This window comes from Gouania willdenowi, chromosome 9 (genome assembly GCF_900634775.1).
Source record: "Gouania willdenowi chromosome 9, fGouWil2.1, whole genome shotgun sequence".
Taxonomy (NCBI): Eukaryota; Metazoa; Chordata; class Actinopteri; order Blenniiformes; family Gobiesocidae; genus Gouania; species Gouania willdenowi.
This window is the reverse complement of record NC_041052.1, coordinates 19,229,664-19,253,362: the sequence shown is the minus strand read 5'-3', so window position 1 is coordinate 19,253,362 and position 23,699 is coordinate 19,229,664. Positions and strand designations below refer to the sequence as shown.

General features: G+C 39.3%; 3 protein-coding genes across 5 annotated transcripts in view; 1 reads left to right on the top strand and 2 right to left on the bottom strand.

Annotated features, from left to right (window-relative positions):
• Positions 1-9,581: 9,581 nt before the first annotated feature.
• Positions 9,582-23,699, bottom strand: part of nol6 (nucleolar protein 6 (RNA-associated)) — a 32,918-nt gene continuing 18,800 nt past the window's right edge. For all 3 annotated transcript variants that reach the window (XM_028456695.1, XM_028456696.1, XM_028456697.1), the window contains exons 20-30: positions 23,199-23,339; positions 22,995-23,112; positions 22,675-22,829; positions 22,258-22,421; positions 21,138-21,290; positions 20,932-21,029; positions 20,694-20,818; positions 11,892-11,981; positions 11,565-11,765; positions 9,886-9,987; positions 9,582-9,800 (exon numbers count right to left, since the gene is read on the bottom strand). In XM_028456695.1, the coding sequence (XP_028312496.1) occupies positions 9,651-9,800; positions 9,886-9,987; positions 11,565-11,765; positions 11,892-11,981; positions 20,694-20,818; positions 20,932-21,029; positions 21,138-21,290; positions 22,258-22,421; positions 22,675-22,829; positions 22,995-23,112; positions 23,199-23,339 (1,497 nt within the window). In that variant the 3' untranslated portion in view covers positions 9,582-9,650. The remainder of the gene's footprint in view (positions 9,801-9,885; positions 9,988-11,564; positions 11,766-11,891; positions 11,982-20,693; positions 20,819-20,931; positions 21,030-21,137; positions 21,291-22,257; positions 22,422-22,674; positions 22,830-22,994; positions 23,113-23,198; positions 23,340-23,699) is intronic.
• Positions 12,569-18,356, bottom strand: LOC114469318 (uncharacterized). The gene is made up of 8 exons (XM_028456698.1): positions 17,141-18,356; positions 16,445-16,559; positions 15,963-16,265; positions 14,298-14,461; positions 13,974-14,117; positions 13,644-13,878; positions 13,227-13,525; positions 12,569-13,101 (listed from the first exon to the last, which is right to left on the bottom strand). The coding sequence occupies exons 1-8, from the start codon at positions 17,888-17,890 to the stop codon at positions 12,745-12,747; spliced, it is 2,367 nt and encodes a 788-aa protein (XP_028312499.1). The 5' UTR covers positions 17,891-18,356; the 3' UTR covers positions 12,569-12,744.
• LOC114469321 (cocaine- and amphetamine-regulated transcript protein-like) lies at positions 19,587-21,099 on the top strand. Its single transcript, XM_028456702.1, has 3 exons — positions 19,587-19,879; positions 20,003-20,086; positions 20,183-21,099. Exons 1-3 carry the CDS (start codon positions 19,733-19,735, stop codon positions 20,288-20,290), a joined length of 339 nt encoding a protein of 112 aa, XP_028312503.1. The 5' UTR covers positions 19,587-19,732; the 3' UTR covers positions 20,291-21,099.

Sequence of the window (23,699 nt, the reverse complement as noted above, 5' to 3'; positions counted from 1 at the left end):
GAATCGCCATAGTTCCTCTTTGTAACAGATGTCATTTACTTTGACTCTAACTGAATAAATGTACGCACACTAACCTCAGTAATAACAACGGTTTAACTTTATGACTCCAGCTCAAATAAATAACTGTAAGTATCCAAATGCAGCGAGTCTAAGAGAAGGATTTTTGAACAAGAATATTTTCATAATGACAGTTATCGAGGATGAAAACTCTTTACAGCAAAATACACAACATTTTTTTCTAAATCTACAATGATTATGTGATAATATAATAATTGTCAGGCATTTTTTTGCCAAATATCTGTAATGAAATGTCTCCCGGCAAGTCTGTGCAGCTGTTTTAAATTATGTCATTTTTGTAGCCTCGGAAAATTGATTTCATCTATGATTATTAGATATAAATATTAGTAATCATATTTTTCATGGACATTAATCAATTTATTTTCCCACTATCAGTACTGTATGCCATTAGAAGCAAGTTTTAATATGTTTTAAAGTCATTTAATTGTTGCATCCTGAGATATAGTCTCACAAAACTGCAAAGAAATTTTTATTTAATTTCAGTATTTGAGCTTAATAGGAGGACCCATATTCACATAACTGTAATGCATCCGTGTTTGCAGCCATTCAGACGATTCTATCCCTCACCTCATTTTGCTGAGCAGCTCTTTTGTCCTCCTGTGAAACTTTATCGCTGCACATTATTCCTTCTTTGTGAGGATTACATCAAGGTGTGAGAACAATTCTTCAATCTTTACTCGTATCACTGAGAATCATTGTACCCCGGCTTTTTCCTCCACTTTTTTGGAGTACTTCCATCTAAATTTCCCTTCCCCACCAAAGTAAAAAAGTATGCCTTTTTCTTTGGGAAATAGCTTAGATTGTATAATCATGTGTGTTTAATAGAAGTCGTCTGCGAGGCACTTTTATTTCAACAAGAATTTGACCTCAATACTGATATCGGAAGCAAGCATCTTAAGGTGTAGTTTCAAAAATATTCCACTCAACGGCATGCAAGCGTAATCTGAATCAGAACCCATCTAAAACGATGCCTCAGCAATTTAAACATAGTTCATTGAAACACTTTCATAACCAGAGACCCCCCCAGGCTATCTGCGTCATTCTCTTTAATATACGTCAGTCACGAGGTTGCGCAACTTTATAATAGGGTGGAAGCTGACAGGATGTTAAAAATATGAGAGTGCTGATGTAGTTTAAAGTCAATGAATCAACCCAAAGAAAGTGTAGTGCATTGAAGTGGTAGCTGAGACCTAGTGTGTGGCTTTATTGTCTGTATTTTAACATTTCTATGTGCTGCACGTATACACTGTGTCAACTGGGAATTGTTGGAGAACCTTTTAAAGTAAGGAGAACTGGCATTTTTCTGATAAATAAAGAGAAAAATTCACTTTATTTATTCAATTGACTCAATTACTTTTGAGCAATTGAAAATGCTGAAACCTTATCCAAGAATAAGCACATTTTAAAAAGCAGTAGGGCAGGTTTTTGTACTCCAAACGGGACAATTATCAACTGTTTGCGATTACCATTTAAGTGCACAGTGCTGAGAGTCTGAACATGTTTATCCTCACCAAAGTGCAAGGCTCGGGAGTCTGTCAAGTGTGGTTAACAGATGTAAATGATATGCTGTGTTGGCTCATTGTTTTGGTTAGCCAAATTAGCTCATTAACTCATTTTTTACTGTACATACATCTAATTTCATTTTTCAAAGACACACACTGCACCACTGTGTAACCCTTTTACTTCTGTTGATCTGCAGATTCATGTGGAATCACTTCTGAAACACCAAAGCAGCTGCACTTTTTTTTAACCAACACATGGTTTCAAACTGTTTCTTGTAATAGCACAGCTCTGAAAACCGATAAGCAGAAGTGTAAAGAGTACTGGTGTAGGCTACTCAAGTAGAAGTACTGTTTCTTGATTGAAATTGCACTCAACTACAAGTACAAGTCAGTCAAAGTAGCTCAATTTAATAGTACTCAAAGTAAAAGTTACTTCATCTTGAGAAAACCCATATTGTTGGTTTACAATGATTATTCTGTTACTGACGGCCATACAATCAGTGTGTTTTGCAGATGTGCCAGTTGTTTTCCATCAGGTGCTGAAGTGAGGACAAGTGCAGAAAGATTGATAGGCCACAGATAAACAGCCCAGTTCCACATGTTGCCACCGGCCAGGCAGACAAAATAAAAGAGACATATTATTAGAGCATATTGTTTTTACTGGGAAAAGACTGAGTAACTGTTGATGGACTGAGTGACTAATTTTACAACGTATTTCATGAATTTGGTTTCATGGCAAAAACCACAGTCCAAAACATCAGAAATACATTAATAATCATCTTACATTAGATCTTACTGTTGCAATGAGCACAGTAGAGAGCTCAGGAGAGCCTGATAACACAGCTAAAGCAGAATTACAACAAGAGTACTAAAGATTCATCTTTGGTTCGACTTTTGTCAAAATTCATCAATTACTTTTGACGTAACCTCACTAAAAGACTAAAACAAGGTACTCATGTTCTTGTATTATCAATATATTCCTTTATTCCCTGGCAGTGTTTCCAGAATTCCTTCTGGTGTATTGCACCCCCTGTCTTCACTTACTGTAAGTGCCGAGTGTACATGTTGATCTCTGTCCCTTTGTGCTGTTGCAGATGAATCCCATTTCCATGATTACCCTCCCAGCACTATTTAAGAAGTGCTTGCTCACAGTGTGTTTGTTGGTTGATTGTTTTTGATGTTTTTTTTCCTATCCTGTTCCCAGTGGGAATCTTGTTGCTCCACAATGCATGGTACAGCTAATGTCACATTATAACTTCAATAACACATGGTATCCTAACGTTTCATTCTCACCGCAACCAGATTACATACAAAGTCAATGGGAAGAAGCGGCAAAAGGCGAATTCTTCTCCTGTTGGTTGGCGGAGTTTGATTCGCGGGGCAAGAGCGTTGGCCGTGGGCATGCCCGCTCCCATTGTTCCGTAACATTCGTCATTCGCTTGAGTTGAAAATATTGAACTCCAGCGAATGTTTTGCAAGACGCGCAAGTGCGAAAGCCAATCTGAGTCCTTGTTGTCCATGACGTCAGCCCGTCAACGCGGAAACTGGTCTTTTCACCCATTTTAGCATGGAGTAGAAAATAATGCGTGACCACCCGGAGCTCTATGACACAGTTCACAGTTGTCATTGAGGAGAATAAGCGAGTTGGATGCGTCGCTAGTTAACCTGGTGAATCCAGGAACGCTGGTGTCGAGCGTTTTGATGGCATTTCAGCTTCCACAGAAGCAAAAGAGCAGCGATTCTACTGGGGTCCTCCATAGTTGATGGTGAAAAGATAGGGAGTCCGGTTGGCGCCTTTTTTATATTTGCTTCAGACGATGAGATATGAAACGAATATGGGGAAAACATTTTTCTAAGATGTGCACGCCGTCCGTTCTGAACGCAGCATAATACTGCTGTTGACCTTGCGTTTGCTGTGAAAAATTTTGAAATTTTCCTTCTTTTTCCAAAAAAAACATTCTTGAGCTATTGTTAAGTGCAGCCATCCCTAAACAACATACCAATCATATTATCAAAGTTCCAAAAAATTGTCTCTATAATCCAGTGATACATGGTAAAATTCTTTGGAGTTTAGCATTGAACAGTAAGCATTAAACACAGGATGCTAGGTGCTAGCTCGTTATCAGAGTTTCTGCAGAGCTGCATGAGCAAAAGACATCAAAAACACATGTTGAAGTGCATTGGCATTTTAACAAGATTATGTGCTATGAAACAGTGATTATGATTTTTATTTTATTTTTTATTTACACACAAAAACAAAACTTTGACAAGGCTCTCACTGCACTAGAGCTGGAGGAAACAGTAAAGACTAAATACACAAATAAACAACAAGTACCTGAATTCAAACCAGCTGATAGCACTGAGATATACGTTTTTATCCAATAATAATTTAAAAAAAAAACACCCCCAATATTGATAATGAGGGATCCTGGTATCAACAAACACATATCCAAAATTATTCATCCAATAACACAAATTATTTAACAAACCAGCATGTCAGGACATAGGAGAGCTTAATTTAAATTACTGCAAACCACCTTAATACAAGTTTAAACTGAACCCAGGCTGTTTTCTGTCCAAAATTACATCATTTTTAATAGCGACATGTTCCTGCACGTATCACTAAATAAATAGCTTTAGTATTTCCTCTATTACTACTTTTAAAATATTGTAACTACAGTCGTGGTTAAACAGATAGACCCTGTTTAATCACTGGGATTTTGTTAAATCAACACATACAGTCTTAATTTGTTGTGAATCTGACCACGGACATTAAAATGTAAGATAACCAACTCAGATCTACTGACTTACAGCCACCAGAATAAAATACAGTAGATACTGTAGTTGTGTGACCAGCACCTCCAGTCTTTTACCTGCACACCAAACAACAGTTCCCACAACATCGGTGAAACACATGTCAGTTTAAAATGCATGACACAGCTCATGTTACGTCATAACGTCAGTGACTAATGGTGCACTAATACTGCTGTTAACCTTCCTGCTGGGAAAATGTTGCACTTTTCCCTCCTTTTCCCAAGAACGTTCTTGAGCAAATGTCTGCTTCAGTGTTCCCTAGACTCAATAAACCCCCTGATATCTCTGTACGTGATAGTCTATAGACAATGATGAGGAGAGTAACAGTTGATGTTACTGTATAATTAGTTTAGATTTTGTGAAAACATGAGCTGTTACAATGTGTTCACAAACATGGATATGGAGAGGGTAAATAGACGGATAACCAAAGAGCCTAATAAGACTGCAGACATGTGGCTAAACTATCAGAATGGGAAACAGACAGTCTGTGTCAAACTGACAAGGACACATAGAAAAATAGAAATATATCTTAATGGCTTCTTCATGCTTAAATTCTAGTGCAATTAAATAGGAATTTACAATATTCACTGTATGGGGTGCGTACTGTAAAGTTGCGCATGCTAAAATAAACAGCGACTTTTTGCAACATGTAGCAACAAACCACGTTTAAAATAAACATGTGAATTTTTTGATTCAATTTTTGACCAGATTTACAGCAATATTTGTGAAATTTATGATTTTTTTTCACGCAGAATTGTGTCAATGTCAAATCGTTTGCGTTATTGAGCTTTTATTTTGATACTTCTGGTGAATTTGCATATTAGGTAAATATTTAGTTTCACCCGTGACATTTACATTTAACATTTAGATATAACATTTAGATTTAACATTTAGATCCAAATGTATCATTTAGATGTATCATTTAGATTTAACAATTAGATCCAAATGAATCATTTAGATGTATCATTTAGATTTAACATTTAACATTTAGATCCAAATGCATCATTTAGATGTAACATTTAGATTTAACATTTAGATCCAAATGTATCATTTAGATGTAACATTTAGATTTAACATTTGGATTCAAATGTATCATTTAGATTTAACATTTAGATTTAGATTTAACATTTAGATTTAGATTTAACATTTAGATTTAGATTTAACATTTAGATTTAACATTTAGATTCAACATTTAGATTTAGATTTAACATTTACATTTAAATGTGTTTTAGGATTTAGATTCCAAATTTAGATTTAACATTGACATTATCATTTTCGAGAAAAAAAGACATTTTTCACAAATATTGTTGTAAATCCACGTATATGTTTTTTAAACATGTTTTTTTTTTTTTTGCTAAATGCGCAACTTTACAATCGCCGCCCCATATCACTGAAGTAATTTAATAATAAATCTAAATGCTTTCTTCATGTAACTTGTTGTAAATAACCTCACACAGCTCACCTGTTTATCTGACTCTGAAACCTTTATTTATCAGATTTATTTAAATAACCCTCCTAACAGACAATGTACTGTAGCTCGAGAGTAGCCTATCACCCTTTTAACCTTGTAGAACAAATGATTTCAAATGTTTGAATTCTCCGTGCCATTACCTGTTAGTGTCACGCTAACAAATGTTTCCGGCAGACTAAAGCTTTCTCCACTTTTCCACATCATGTTCCACTTTCCCTATAATTACTCCATGTTGCAATCAGGACATGTGTTTTCAGCTCACAGCTGCAGACACATAAACAGTAAACACACAAATGTCATGACAACTTAATGCGTCAGTTAGAATGCAATTTTTATGTGTTATTTTGTTCAGACTTGCACTGTTTAGTAACAGATCAGATAGAGACTGATTTGTGACTTGTGTGCGGAACACAACAGGTCAACAAATATAGAGGCTTCCCTGCCTGATCGCAAACCTTTACCTGCACCTCAACTATTTATTCCCCAAATCTCACCTGGTGAAACAGGCTTTGTCACGCAACTAAGAAAAACTCCAAAACTAAATCCTTGACTATGACTGGAATAAACTTCTTTTTTTTTTCTGTCCACTTGTTTGGGTTCATTGGCAGCTAAATGAGTATTCGTTACTTATAGCGGAAGTTGAACATTAATCCACATCATCAGGAGGAACAGCTGTATTGTACCACCATTTAATCCAGTGATTCCCAAACTGGGGGCAAGAACGGCCTTTCCGAATGTTTTTCTTTGCACTCAATTACTGTTATAAAATATGTGATTGCACATTTTAAGTTTTTTTTTTTTTTTTTTTAAAGAATAGTCACAATTTTCACTTAACGTTACATTTTTTCAGATTTTGTTGAAAGTTTTACATTTTTCAAAGCGGGCGCAACAGAAAGAGTTTAAGAACCACTGGTTTAATCTAAGCTTTATACACAAAATTTCTACAGAATAATTTTTTTTTTGAGAAATGATTATTAAAACTGAGTTCCAAAAGCTTTTAAGTCCTGCTTTGCTTACAATATAAAATTGGAATGTAGATCAAATATAACATTTTTAGAACAATCAATGATTTCAATTGTTTAGTTGAATTTGTTAAGCACTGATTCATCATTCCATCCATCACACCATACCAGCTTGAAAATAAAATGCATTCCTAAGGAGAACATGCAAGCTCTGCATTCAAATACACGAACCCCTTAACCTTGCAGCTGGCTGTGTAATCTGAATACAATCTACTTTGACAAACGTGAACCATTGCCCTGAAAATAACCTCAAAGAACAGAACATGCTTTTATGCAGAGGACAACCCACAATTAGCCCAAGCTTTGGCTTCCATACTGAACATTAGAGTCGACCATTTGCATCGCATACGTATCAGGTGTCCTTCACTTGGTGAGTTCACACTGTGGTCAGAACAAGCACAGGCAGAAAACAGAGAAACGACATCACTTCCTCTAAAACATCCTTCTCAAACTTTTTTTTGGCTCAAGTACCTGCTTTCTCTTATTTCTGAATCCAAGTACATCCCAGGCCATCTACAACATTTTTGCTCAGATTACTATAACAACTGTAAAGCTTTTTTTTTTTTTCTTGTCTGCACATGCTGTCAAAGGTCAACACTACAAGAAGTGCAATCATTATGAGACAGCAATGCATGTTTTGTTATTGCAATAAAATAAATTGATTTATTTTATTGCTTAATTGTGACCATCACCAGCCCCCCCTAAGAAATCTTTTATGATAGGAAGGATATAAAAAGGGAGAGCAGTGTTACACCAAGGTGGAGGGGGAGGGGAAAGGGAGCAGGGAGGAGAGACTCAAGGTAGCAAATAGAAGGGTGAGGAAGAATAGATTATTTTACAGTGAGGGTGAGATGTGAAGTTGTAGAACATTATGTTGTGTAATCAGGCGAGTATGGTGACAAGTGTGAAGCTTAGCTATAATGGTGGTGGCTGTGGACAGGGGGAATGAGTGAGTGGTAGTACCTAAAGCAGATATTTGGGATTAACGTGTCTAAAGTTAAGCCCAGTATGAGTTTTATCCCACATCCCAAGGTGTGTCAGTGCGTCGTAGACCAGTATATGTGCAAAAACCGCTACCGCAAACCCAGGAACTGCCCCGGGCCCACAGATGCAGCCAGGCTAGCAGAAAGAGCGGGGGCCAAGGAGCCCCAGGCCACCCCCCCACGGCCGAGCAGCCCCCTAGACGCCCCCGAAATCCCACGCCGAGAGGCAGCCACCGCCCCCCACACACACATCCGAGGAAACCCCAAGCAGCCGAACACCCAGCGCATCTCGCCACCGACCCCAACCCCCCCGCCAGCATCCCTCCACCCACCCACACCGAACCCCCCGAGGGGATGGCCCAGAGAGCCCCCCGCCCGAGACCCCAGCAGAGGATCCAAGGCCCACGCCGAGCAGACGGCCAGAGCCGCGCCGAAGGGGCAGCCGGCAGGCGCCCATTCAGCGCATACCCCTTCTCTCTCTCATGAGAGAGGGGGTATGTAGTTCCATACCCCTATTTGAGAAACACTGCTCTAAAATCAGTGTCTAAGGAACCCTTAGTACGGATCACATAACAAATATTCAGGCATAATCTATGGGTGAGTACGTATCGACGCTCAGAGCCCGATTTTTGATTTGGGACCCAAGAGGCCCCCAAAATAATAATAAAAAAGTTGATTTCCCATTTATTTGTTTGTCAAATATTGCAACAGTTGGTGGTACCAAATCATTGACACATACCAATATATGAATGGGGACCCCATTTTTCAAACAACTACTCTTCTGTTGAATCGGGCTGTAATTTGACATTGATATTCTATGAGCGAATGTCAAGCTCCTCTAAAAAAAAAAAAAAAAAAAGGGGGGGGGGGGGGGGCGGGTGCAGCGATCAGGGCCCACCCCATTTTCCGGTAATTTCTAAATTTATCGGAACATAGTCGTGTGATATATCGCTTCAAAGGCAATACAACATAGATTTCAATTTTACGTCGCACAATTTCATTTGTTTTAATCGGTGGAACTGAGTCATTTCACTGAATTCTCGGGAACGTGGTACGTGCCATTCGGCGCAGAGACATTCCACGGGCCTGGCCGTAATTTATCAGAACTAGTTTTTTACAGTTCTCACTAGTTGGGAAAACTTAAAATGTAGCTCTTGACCAATAGATTGTTGCGGAAGTAATAGGAATCACTTGTCCAGACTCGGCAGTAAACAGTAAAGGGTGGAACTGTGTTTTTTCTCCTACAATTGCATTGGCAAACAAAAGCACTTCCATGGAAATTACAGGATGATTCAATGACATGAAACTGGAGGTGAACAGGCAGGATAAAAGGATTTATAATGTTTTCATAAAGGAGCTGTCAAATATTTTGGCAGATAAATCTCAATTTCATGCATTGTCATGCACAAAACCACACAGCACTGACTCACTGACACATCAACACCATTTCATATTTCTCATGACAGCCTTTAATATCTTTTTTCCCTAGAAATTAAGGATTAACTTCCCCCAAAAAACATGTCAATTTCCTCCAACAAAAGCCAAATTCTCTACCATGAAGGGATAAATCATTTCAAATTCAGGAGAATTTTGTCTCTTCAATCCATAACACATTTTTCAACAGAACGGTGCTAAAATTTTATTTTATTGAAGCTTCAGTTCATCATTGACAGTCAAAAAGAAAATAGAACAATTTACTTAAGGAGGCATGTATTTATTTAAAATGTTGCACCAAAAAGCACAATGATGTTGGCAGTACAGAAAATAAGAATTTGTGAGTTTAAAAAGACCACTTTTCAGTTTTTGCTTCCACTGATTTCACCAAGCCTTTCCCTAAAATCCTGAAGTCTTCCAGAATGGCTGAAACATTAGGAAAGGTCTTCGCTTCGTCCCCGGTCACCTCCACGCTGCGAGCAGACGCCTGTGAAGTCTGACACACCAAACATTACTCAATGTTCACAGTCTGATATCTTTATACATGTACATTTAAATAATTCAATGCTTTTTGTTTTTACCTTAAAGGGTGCTTTGATGAAAGCTTTTGGTTTCCATAACACTGCAATCACTGTTCCACCAAATGGATCACAGAAAAACAGTGCGAGGTCTCCAAATGCATCCTGGGAGTAAAACACAGAAAAAGAGTCAGTGAACTTTAAAACTTAAGTAACTTAGATGTCAGACGTAAACTCGACAGTAGATCTCATCACCTGGTTATCTCACTGCGTTCTCAGCTTTGACTACAAAGCCTGAGGTCATTAGCACATGAAGTAAGACAGAGCATTTTTAAATCATTTTTTCTTCTTTAGGGCAGGAAAAAATAAACATTCATTTGAAGTCTTTTAATGCTAATGAGTGATGAAGCACTCACAACCAAAGAGAATGAGCCCATACACATTTCTCCCTATTGCCTTGAACAGACTGTGATGCATTTTGTACTGCTGTTCCAGGTATAAATCTCTCGCACAGTTCTGCAGACGTGAAGTCAAATGACGCTGATGGTGACGTCAAGTTACGCTAGTGCACGTTCTTGACGGCTTGAATACCGGAAATAAAGCAGGATGAAAAAAGATGAATTGGAGACTGGAAGTAGACAAGCAAGGTGGACAAAACTACTGTTTGGTTCCACAGATGAATGCAGAGGCATGTGCACAGGTCTCCCAGTAAACGGTCACATGAACGGCGAGTAATTAAATAACCGTATCACAGTTAAAGTGTGGATCGGGCCGCATTTTCTCATCCGAGTGCGACCCAACAGTGAAAACTTCCATTTTTTGAAAAAGAAATGACATATGTTTGTGGTAAGCACCAACTTTATCAACACACAACTGTTAATGTCAACATCAGATCAGCGCACGGCTAACAAGCAAAAGTGAAACACAAACAGGGGCACAGTGCACGCAAGAGACCCATCAGATCTATTTACATAATCCATGTATCAAAGATAAGGATAATCCATGTTATTGGGCAGAAAAAGGAATGTTTTAATGACGTATTCCTAATAATTGTCCTTCTCTGCTCCATTCTCCCTGCACTGGAATCCTACTCTTAGAGTTGAAGCTGCATTTTACACGACTACAGGAAAGAAAGAACGCTGCACGCAAACAACACTAAGTGACCAAACACGACCACCAGTTCTAAATATCTGTCTGGTGCCATCGAGTCCCATCAGGGTTTGGTCGGGTATCCATCCATTAGTTACAGTATCTTATCAGCTCCAGTGGTTATGAGTTGATGTGCGTTTCCGCGGTGGTTTGGCTGATGGCTGCAATTACACTAACGACCGTGGCGTCAATATGAGGTCTGATTTCTAAATCCTGCCCTATGCTCCTTTAAATAAAGGATTTAAAAAAAATGTTTTATACAATAATAACCCCTCAGAGTCAGTATAACCACGCAACAGTAAAATGAATAGCAGCAGGGGGCGCTGTGGGGATGAGATAAACTGTATTAAACATGACTAAACAAAATTTGAGGGAAAAATTCCCCAAAAATCTGCTCAACAATAATTAAGATGAGAACAAAACATTTCCTAAACTGGACTTTTCTTTTCTTAGTCATTTCTCCCACCAGATGGTTACAGAATATCTGATCCAATCTAACTCATGTGATGAAATCTACTTTAAACAAATCTTCCTACACAGCACTTCACATATCTGTGTCAGCATCACACTTTATTGTGTGCGCTGAGACTCACTCTGAGCTCTGTGAGGTAGAGAGACACAGGGTTGTAGTCGATGACTGGGAGAACTCCTGAAGAAGCCTTGGCGTTTCCTGTGATGACGCCCCTCTTGAAGTTGACACCAGGAGGATCCACAGCATGGCAAAGCAGAGGAACCTGGTTTGTGTTCATGTGGATCAGAGCATCGTAGGCATCCAGGGGGGGACGCAGGACCACCTGCACAAAGATAAAGGCACATGTTACCACATCACATTTATCATTTTTGTTGCTAAAGCGGGAATAACAAAAAAACTACGTAGCAACACTTTTTAAAACCCAAAAACAAGAAAATATTTAACTAACCCTGACATCTTGTATCTGGGTGCCATCCATCAGCTGGAGCTCCAGTACTTTCAGACTCTCTGCAGCCACCACCATCACACGCTGCAGCATCTGTACAGAGAGCTTATTTTACACATGCAATAGCCATCATACACCTGTCAATGACAGCATGTTGGAACGCTGCAGCCAAACAAAGTGTTCCACCAGTTCCTTCTATCTAGGAAAGTTTGGGGTCTCCGTAAAGTACTTACATAGGTATAACTTTGCTCATATGTGCAGAGCTTCTTTTGTTGTTGTTCTTTTTTTTTTTTTAATTTGAGCTTAACAAAAGGTTTCCTGTGGTGGATAAAGGCTGATGTTACAACATCCAGGAATTTTCTGTGAAAATGCATCAGCAGACCAGGGTTCCTACAGGTTTCTTCAAGTCAAATTCAAGTCTTTTTAAGTCCTTTTTAAGACCATTTATATAAAAATTTAATACCTATTTCACGGCATATTTCACAGACCTACCGGCAAAGAAAAACACTTTTTTTTGTTTGATCATTTATTTCTCAAACAAATGTGAAAATGTGGACTGCGTAAAGCATTACGGAAGAATTATGTAATATTGCAGCATAATAGTGAGTAGGCCTACTTACGCTACAACACCACAGCACAGACCACAGACAACAAGCCAAACAGAGGTGTGAAAAACCAAAGAAATTTTCAGCAGACCACAAAAAAAAAAAAGATTGCTTAACACAGTTAAGTTGTTTTTTTAACATTGCTAACATTAACCAATCTACTTATTCCATGCTGGGAATATGGGGAGTACACTCTTGAGCAATACACAATTAAAATAAACTCAACAATAAATAAGATTACGATCACACAATCAACCCCTAAGTTCTGCACTCTTAGCAGTGATCTCTTTATCAAGGAGAGCCATTTCTGCCAACTTCTCCTTATGGCCTCTCCGCAGGATGTTGGACCTGGTGATCAGGTCAGTCATTTTGCTCCCTGCCTTCGCTTCAGCCTCCTCAGCCAGCCTGTCCGCATCCCTAGCCAGACCCTCAGATACCTCCTGTATGCATCTTCGCTTCACCTTCAACTCCTGAAGACAGTCCTCTGCCTCCTTCCTCTTGAGAGCCTGGTCTTTTGCCTCCTTGTTCTTTCTATTGGTCTCAAGATGGATACGATACCTTGTCCTAGCTCTTGCTACACTTGCCAGTAGCTGTTTACTGAGTGGAACCTGGGTATCGGGTTGAGAAAAGAGAACCAGAGTCAGTGACAAACTCAAGAGACCAACTATGTATGTTGATTCTATCAACTTTTAAGTCAACAACATATTACTAGTCCAGGCAGGGGTCATCTTACCTGGGTAACACCTCCATGTTGTATGATGTAGTCACACACCAGTCTCCGTGTGACCACAGTGTCCTCCTTCAAGTTATCTGACTCAACCTCTTTATTGATGGAGAATCCACGTTCAACCGTAGCTTGGCCGTGGGAGAGGATGAGCAGCTTCTTGCAGAAGGCCCACAGCTCTGGATAAGGCTCCATGGCACTGCACAGGAAGACGTCCAGCCTCTTCTGCATGGGAGGAAAGGAGAGGAAGTCCTCACTCCTGCTCTCCAAGGACAGGAGACTGTCAAACTGCTGCAGTATGACGTCCCCTATGACAAAACAGATGAGAAAAAATAGAGAAAAACATTGATAAATCATTGGGCATTACCAGCAAATCAGATTGAGGATAAATTCTTGTGAAGTCTATAATTTGCCTCTTATTCCTACCTGCAGAAGTATCAGTTAGCTGTTTATCCTGAAGAAACCTCTGAACCAGCCCTTTCATGTGATTCCTGCATCTTTCGGGTTCTCTGTACATTACTGACGGATCCAGGCACACCAACTGCCTAACAGTCAGATACTTGAGGGGGCTCTTGTCCTGCACTTTCCTGATGATGTTACACAGTCCCTGCATGCACTCTCTCTTGAACTCTAGCACCCTGAGCTCTGCACCTTTGATGCTCTACAGAGAAATTAGCCATGAATATAGAACATGTCTTCACTGACCTGGTTCAGCCTAACCATTTGTTAAACGATCTTTTGAAAACATCACACTACCTTAAGGACCGACTCTGCACCTAGACCAATGCTGATGTCTTGTGGGCTGAGCCAGATGGTCTTGTCTGTAACATCCAGTTTGGTCAGCTGCAGGGCAGTGATATCGTGGAGGACTTCTCTCTTTATGAAACGTCTGAGTAGACTCTGTCAACAGACAAACACAGAAATGTCGGGTGTGGCACATTAATCACCAACATCAAATTGTCTGATGATGATGCACAATGTAGCCACTATTTCTAGACATCCTAACCACAAACCCCATGTTGTTAAAATGTATCAACTGAGCCCAATCAGTGGTTATTATAACGTTATGTAAATTATCACCATCATCAACTCGGTGAGATCCTTGGGGAGGAATGGGAGCACAGGATTATCTGTCTGATATTTTTTCAAGAAGGGAGTGAAGGTCCTGGCAAGTGCTGCGTAGAACTGCAATTTGGCCAAGATGAGTGGATCCTTTATGGCTGCTGCAACTGTGTCATAGGATGCTGAGAAAGAGACAGACAGACAGAGAGGCAGGAGAATTTCAACTTAGCCATATTACAAAAACTATGACAAGGCCATACCAACACCAGGATTAGGACCAGAGGTGGAAGTAATTAATTACAAATACTCAGATCACTGTAATTAAGTAGTTTTTTGGGGGTAGTTGTACTTTTATGAGTAGATTTTCAAGTCTGTAGTTTTACTTGTACTTAAGTATTCATTAATCCATGTAATCTACTAAGTTACTTTTAAAATCATAGTTGAGTACTGAGTCCAATTTTAATTCCTATCCAAAGCTTTTATCTGCATTTTTGTAGCCAGTAAGGTGATCTGATAGCAAACAAGCCGATGAAAACCGGGTCATGAGGACGGAAAACAAAACCAAACAAAAAATGGACGTTAATGATTGATCTTTCATTGATTCTGAATGAAGAATTTAACCAGTTAAAATGGATTCATGGATATTTAATCAATAGTCGCGGCTCCTCATGTCATTTAGTTTTTTGTCTGCCGGAGACATTTACTGAATAAGGAAACAAAAACTTCAAATGAGGGAAAAATGAGAGAAAAACACTTGTTTTGTATCTTATCAATGATTAATGATGAATAGATTGTTGGTGTTTTAACTTTTGGTAAAGGAAAACACACAATTTCCAGCCCTAGTCTGGAGAAGTGACGGTGACATCAACCGTTAAAAGGAACTAATACTCTGATTAGGGCTGGGCGATATTTTTAGGCCATGTCACGATACACGATATATATCTCGATATTTTGCATTACCCTTGAATTAACACTTTGATGCACAAAATCACACCAGTATGATGATTCTATATGTCTACATTAAAACATTCTTGATCATACTGCATTAATATATGCCAATTTTAAACTTTCATGCAAAAAAGGGGATATCACAACTAAGTCAAAGTTGACATAACTGTATTTATTAAACAGTGAGTGGCTCAAACATAAAATTGTCAACAGAAAGTGCACGTTCTGTGCAAAATTGTCACAGAGACATTTCAAAACAAGACATTAGTGCAGGATGCAACTCACATGGCATTTCAAAACACAAAATTAAAGTGCACTTTTTGTACATAATGCCACTACAATATTTTAAAACAAATAGTGCCCTTTTGTGCATATTGTCATTAAGATGACATTTCAAAACAACACTAAATTTAAGTGCACCTTTTGTGCATAATGCCACTAAGATATTTAAAAAAAAAAAAAAAAAAAAGTCCGCGAGTTTAACGGTATGGTCATTTTCAACACCGCACAGACTACAAGCTGCGATATATCGAGTATATTCGATATATCGCCCAGCCCTAACTCTGATTACTTTGGACTTTTACTGGAGTATTTCTCTAACACCAGTACTTTTACTCTGAGAAATATTTTAGCAAAGTAACAGTACTTGTACTAGAGTACAGATTTTCAGTACTCTTTCCACCACTGATTAGGACACAGTCACAGACCTATTCACAGCATTTAAGAAGGGCCTACCTGTCCCAGGGTTGGAGAGTCTCTTTGTTTTCACAGCTTCCATGTACAGGAGAAGTGATGGCCAGACAGCCAAGGCTCTCTCCACAACCGGAAGGTTTTCTACCCAACGATGGGCACAGAAAGACAGGGGGAACACACTGGACTTGGTTATGGTGATGTAATCCTCTCTCCTGGCAGGCACATTGTGAAACAATGTGTGCATTGCTCTCAGCAACTTGTCCAGCTGCCATGCACTGAACCCACACTTGAATGCGTTGTGTAGCGTGTGTAAGCCACAGCTCCCCACACAAATGAGCTGAACACCTGAAGGTTTCATTGGAAACTTGATATTAAAAAAACAAATTCTATGTAGCAATGCTCTGTAGCACGTTTAAATAGTTTATTCAATGTAAAAGTGCACAACAAATAAAATTAATTTTTATAATTACAAATGGGTCATATACATACTCACACACACAGTAATGGCATTATAAACTCCTCACCTCCGTACTGCTCAGATTGATCTTTCTGGAAAATGTCGAAGAGTTTCCAGTTCACACTGGGCCCATCCATTGAAATGGACACCAAGTGTCTGAGGTCCAGTTTGTCCATACATTCCTTAAAAAGGGTTGCATTTGATTACTCAAGATGAGCAGCACACATTGTTAGACACACAAACACACACACACACACACACACACACACACACACACACACACACACACACACACACACACACACACACACACACACACACACTATACTAGTACTACACATCATTATACTATAAGCACAGTTGTATACTTGGGTCAGTTATATTTTAGATTTTCAAAAGACCAAAAAAATTTACTGAATCAATTCCAACATTTTTAGAGTACATGACACATCTGTTCACTTGTGCATCTGTGCTATGAAAAAGGACTGATTAGGAACCTTACAGACGACCATTTATGTATTCTACTTGTACCAACATTATTCTTTCCATAAGTTATTAGAATTTTTATAGTGATTGTTTTTTATGTATTTTATATGTTGCTTTGGATAAAAGTGTCTGCCAAGTACATAAACATAAAAAATAAACATTGTTAAGGCAAGTACATAATTGGTCATGTGACATTGCTTTTACAGGACGATGTGTGCCCACAAAATTATATCAATATAGATTGAGAAACATTTAGAATAAAAAAGGTTATGCTTACTTTGAGATGTGACAGCAGGTCTTGTGCAGTGGAATGTCCCATAAACTGGGAGCCCAGGTATCTGGACTGAACCTGTCCCTCGTCCCAGAAGCGAACATGCACATCCAGCTGTTTGTTTTTTGTTGTCTCGTTGAGGCTCTCGTCGAACATAAGAACGAACGGCGATTTGTTTACTTTGGACACCAATTCCTCTTTGATGTGAACCGCTAAACCAAACTTGGCTATGTATGCCGTTTTGTCGGACCCACAAGTAAACGTGGTAGCGATGTCGGAATCAGGGAACATGCTTTTGAAAAGCTCTGAAATACCCTCATTTCCATTGTAGGACTGATGTTTGGCGATGGTGTTAAGAGTCCACAACACCTCTGCTTTCATTGTAGGTGTGAATCCAAAAGTTGTGCGCAGATCCACTCTACCGTTAGCGGTCGTAACTGGAGGGGCTGTGCTAGCGCAAGCAGCTGGTTGGTTAACGCTATCTTCTGCTTCAGGCGCGTTAACAGTTAGCTGGCTAACGTTAGCAGGTTGAAACACTCCGTCGATGGAAAGTGTCTTCTCCTTAGCTTTGATAGAGTTGATGTGCTTACCTGACTTGGCATGAGACTCCAAAGCCTTCACACCCATGTTACCAAGCTGAATCTTTTTTTTGCATACTGTACAAAAAGCCTCAAATACGTTGTTGTCCACCGGTTTTAACCAGTGACAAAATGCTTGTTTATCTTGCCACGCTTCATTAAATTTACATTTCCCCATAACCTCAGCATGAAGTGGGTCTACATGCGATGTGCGTCCCAGTCGACGTTGACGAGAGGACGTAGAGAGAGAAGTTTAGGTCAGTCTGTCGCAAAGTGAAGTGTTCGGGTACGGGCGGCGTTGCGTTCTCAATTATTGGTTCCGCCACTGTTTATTTAGGCTATTACGTTATTTAATCAAAATAATAGTGGTTGACAAATGGAAACTTTAGAGAGGTAAATGTGATACCTGTAGTTACTGCACAAATTTCAAGACCCAGATATCAAAATTCCAGACTTTTTCAAGTCTTTTTAAGGTATTATTTCCCAATTCATAAATTCAATGCTTTTAAGACTTTTTAAGACCCCGCGGGAACCCTGGCAGACTTCCTTTTTTCTGTCCAAGCAGTTTATGACACAGTTAAATAAGATCACCAAAGTGTGTAAGAGGTGATATTGGTGACGGTTCTGAATTTACGAAATGCAAAAAAAGAAGAAAAAGAAAAAAAAAAACATCTTTCCAGCTGCCCCCTAGTGGTCTTCGAGGGAAACTGATAGAACTACACACCAGAGAAGATTAACTTGTACAATTATAGACCACTTAATGGCTGGAGGCAAAAACAGGAAACGCCGCTGGCTAAAGCATAGATATATAAACAATAGATGACGCAAGCGGGATTCTCCAGCGTAGCTCAACGATAGCCATCTTACCTCAAACAACTGATGTTCTGACACGCACTACGGTAGCTGCTGGAAGGTGAGTGATCAGCTTAAACATAAATACCTTTAACGCAATGAAATATTGACAGATTTACAAACGGTTTGCCTTATTACAAACCTCATTATAGGTGGGTATGACATAGAATTCTTGTATATGTTGAAATTGCCGCTTGCCGTTTGAAAATTGAGCAAGTTAGGGTTTTTTAAAGCCAAATTTCATAGTACATGCACCATTGACATTGATGTAATGAGTGAGGCTCGCTGTCTGAGGAAAGATGGCTGCCACGTTGCTCCCCATTGTCTAACAGCACGGGTAAGTCATCTTGTATTTATATATATCTATGGTGATTTGCCTCCAGGCTAAGCCCCGCCCAACAAAATACGTCACAATGTTTACAAACAATCAAAGGGTCTATTAGGAAGTCCGAATCAGCATTTTTGGAATCCGACCCCATACTGATTTTAAGGTTTTTGATTTCTGTCCATCTGAATGTTTTCTTCTACTGTTCACATATTGGAACCAGTTTGGGAAATTTACTAAATAAAGCATATGATCTAAGTTGTGGAGTCTCAATAAAACTTGTTCTGATTTGTTGTTTGATGCTGAGATACTGAAGGACTTCCATATTTTCATGTTCCATATTGGTTCAGCATTGGTCAGGCATCATTGTGATTTGATCATGGCATCTGTTGTGTGGTCATGTGGGGATGCCTACATCGTGTGGTCACTTTTATCAACTTTATCACATTTTTCTTCAACACTGAAATCTTCATATTGGTAAATATTCTAACATTTTTTTTGCAACATTCCAGCACATCCCAAACAGGTTCAGTTCAGGTACAGGGCAATATCTGAATGTCATACAAATTGGTCCTAATCCGATAATGACACCTTTAAATAACAACACTGTTATCTCCTTTATAAACACTTCTCAAAGGAAAAGTGTAACTAGAACAATCTTTGCAGTAGTGATTGTTTGCAGTGAAATGAAGGCAACGTGACGTGGGAGTCACCACGTCATAGACTTCCTGTTTACGGCAGTTATAATAGAGGATGCTGGAACACGTTCCCCATCCAAGTTGGGCTTGTAAAGGGGAGTGTTGTTAGTGAGCAGAGGAAACTTATCTGGGTCAGCTACGCACCATGAGAGGCTGCTCTATGCTTCTGTTCTGTGCACTGCTGTGTGCCAGTGGACTCATCCACAGCTACGCTCAGGTGCACTCAGAAGAATACAAGAGGAAATATTTAACATACTTCACAACATCAGAGGACAGCGATGAGCAGCAACTGGTAGGTTGACGGTCCAATGAAAATGCAGCTTGCATCTTATGCTGAATAGTGATTTTAATCAGCTTTATAGCTCCATTTTTCGTGGTCACGTGTTGATCAAATGTGTACGTTGTGCCTTTTCAGATCAATAATTTACATGATGTATTGGAACGACTGCAGAACAATCAGATTCCTCCTATAAGGAAAAAGTACGGCTACCTGCCTGTGGTACGTAGTGCAAAGATTTTTTGGTTATCTACTCAAAATCGCACATTTTCTTTTCCAAACGTAGATAGTGATGTTTTTTTTAACCCATCGTTACAGTGTGATCCAGGAGACCAGTGTGCACTGAGGAGAGGCTCCAGGATTGGGAAACTGTGTGACTGTTTGCATCCGAGAACATGCAACTCTTTTCTCCACCGCTGTTTATAATTTAAAACATGTTAAGGTTTTGTTTATTGAGACAAAGTTTTTCAGGAAATTTTATCTCCCGACATGTTGACATGTGTCCCTACGAGTTCTCTCATCATATCACCTCTGAGGAAGACTGGTAGTTGAAACATGTCAGGAGACGACATTTCCTGAAAAACCGTGGCTGAATAAACAAAACCTTAACAAATATTTCAACAAAGATGACTTATTGGAATTATAATTTAAAACACTATTAAACAAGAGTAATTATTTGACACTGCTATATAGCTTTGATGTAAAAACTGTAATTCTTGTAAAAAATAAAATATATATATATATATATATATATTCCTTTTCTAAACTTAATAATTAAAGCCAAACCATTAAATGTAATCCATGTGTGTTGATATCTGTGTGTCCACACCTGAATGCTTGGGGCTCGTTTGGTCCACATAGACTGTTTGGTGTCTTTAGGCGTAGCGATAAACATGACGGGCAGAGACTCCCTGGAGGCCATGAAAGCATTCTTGATCTCTGTGTAGTCCGTGCCTACACGTGATGGAGAGGAAGATGTTAAAGTATGTTGGGTGTGGGAATAAAAAGAGGTCGGTGTGGTGGTGGGGGATTTGTTTGTGTCACACTCAAGGAAAAAGTGTGTTTGCCTGTGAGCTGGTTGTTGAGGTTAACGACCAACGGGTTGTTCCTCCAATCAAAGGTGGAGAGCAGACAAAGGAAACGGAGGAAGCCCACCTGAGGAGATCTGAGGAGGACAGAGAAATGCAATCACATGACCTACTGAACAAAACAACAGGGGTGACTGTGTTTTCGGGAAGAACATGACGGAAAATAAAGCGGCGCTGAGGTATACCCTGGAGGAGTGAACGGTGCAGGCTGCAGGAAGAGCGACGCCACCAGCAGGTCGGCTGTGTCCTCCGTGATGTCATCACTGAAGAGCTGAGCCGCCAGCCAGCGTTTGGCCAGACGACATACAGCTCCAAAACACGGGTTCTGCTGCTGAAGCCTACAAAGCACAAGAAGAGGAGTTACATTCATCCTAATAAGCCCCAGTCACAAAAATCACATACCCATAACGTATAATGTTTGTTTTAAGATTCTACATGACCTACATGGCTAATTTTTGTTCAGATTGAAGTAGGACCCTTAGTAGTTACAGATGTGAAATATTGAAAATATACAGTATGAAACTGAGTGACAATAAATCATGTTTTAAATACAGAAATCTGTATTTGTATTTAATACGTCCCAAAAAAAACTAGTTATTTGCATCAAATATAAAGCCAATTCTCAGTAGGGAAGGCTACAAAAGCAGATATTATTGAACTAATGTATGGACATCAACTGCAGCAAGTTTGGTGATAATAATAAGCAATAAACCAAAGATACACGTTTTTGTAAAAAACAAAGTTCATGTGGAAAGCCCACTTTGCCACAACTGTGCCAAAGTTTTATCAAAATATTGAGTTTTACGCACACTGGAGCAACTTTTGATAAAAAAAACAAAGGTAAGACACAATTTGTCATCAATGCTGACTTTTTCTACTGTGTATTTTCTGATTTTGTGGCATTGTTTTGGTATGTAACATCCCAGACCTGCATATCAGTGAATTCAGCTCGACCTGTAGTTTCACGTAGTATCTTGTTATACAGCTCTGTGTTTATTGTGTGAAGCATAGGACTGAAAAAGGCAGAGTTTGCTGAGTTGTCGACTTTTTTGCTGTGGTGTGTTGGTGTGGTCTTTTGTTCGGACTTTGGGTTGGCTACAGTTTTGTCTGAGTTTCTTAAGATTAGAGAAATACAGAATGTGAGATTTCATTCAATCTTTACAACATTTAGACCCGTGAGAGTCACGAAGGCTGAAGAGGTTAAAACTGAAAAAATCCAGACTAGATTATGAGGCAACAATGGAATTAAAACTAAACTACTTTGTCTAAAACTCATTTATAACAGAGTGAGTAATTCTTTCTTACCCATGTAAAGTGCTAGTGAGTAGAGGCTTGTGAATGGTGGCCATTTCTAGAGCCTGAGCCTCCTCGTTGTCCCTTACAACCAACATCCCTTCTGCAGTTAAACTCTCTCTCAGTACCTGCGGCTCACGATGGTAAGCCACCTGGATTCGAAAGGCCAAGCCGTCCTGTAGTCAAGGCAAGACACAACTTGACTTTAACACCAATGGAATATCCTCCGTCATAATGAGCTATCAGGTCAACGCAACTTCATATGAAATGTAGAACATCTTAAAGAAAAACTCCAAGCCAAACATAAGCAAGTCTACTTGGATCAATTTATTTTCTTGTTCCAAAAGATAAAAATAAAAACAATAATGCTTCTTTATCAAAGTCAAACAGGTCAAAGTGCTTCAAATGTTCATAACCTCGCTACTCTACCTTCCAGACATCCAGGTGTGTGGGGCAGGGCTTGTATGAGTAGTTATGGTGCTTTTTCAGCAACTCTCCCATCCGAATGTGGAAGGCGGCTCTGATGTGGCGAATAGCGAAGCGGTCATGTGGCCACTTCCCACTACCCTCCATGTGACAGATCACTGCAAGGACAGAGTCACTGATTAACTCTCCATTTCAATTTGTAGAAATACATGTAGAAAAGATAATCGAAGAAATTATAAAATCAGTAAGTGCATAACGACTCCATGAGTGTGTATTAAACAAGAAAATGAAAAGCGACCAGCGTATGCCCTTCCATCACTAACCTGTGATTGGGGTGATGTAAACAGGGCACGGCTTGTCTTTAGATGGTACAAGAGATTTGGACTTTTTCTCTCTGTCAAAGTAGGAAAAGTCCAGCTTCAGAGGCACAGGTGGGAAAACCTGTAGGGCACGCATGAAGTACAACAATGATGTGAACAAAAATAATGTTGAGTTCAGTTTTCAGCCTACAGCACTGAAAACTTTACCTGTGTGTATCTGAGAGCAGGGTGGGCTCCTTGTACTGAAGTGATGGAGAGTGGGAGGTCTTCAAGAGCCCAAAGTTTCCTACTCAGGTCATCAAATGCCTGAACTACAACTAAACTCTCCTCTTCTCCAGTACTGGGCACCTGGAGACCAGAACACAAGTCAGAAAAATACACTGTATTTAGAAGGGCTTATAACGCCCTCTTTTGGTAGTTCTAATATTTTGTCATTAGGAGTGGGACAACACTCCTAATCTTGTCAGGAGACAAGATGACATGGGACAATATTTTTGGAAAGGAAAAAAATAAATAAATAAAAAAAGTTTAAAAAATAACCATGTTCTATATGACTAACTCTGAACACACACATATATATATATATATATATACACACATATACTCTGGATTTGCAAATTTGATGTTTTTCTTTCAGCTGCTGTTGTTTTTCTAACTTATGTATGTCCTACTTGTTGCTCTATAATCCTATGCTAGTATTTACCTTGT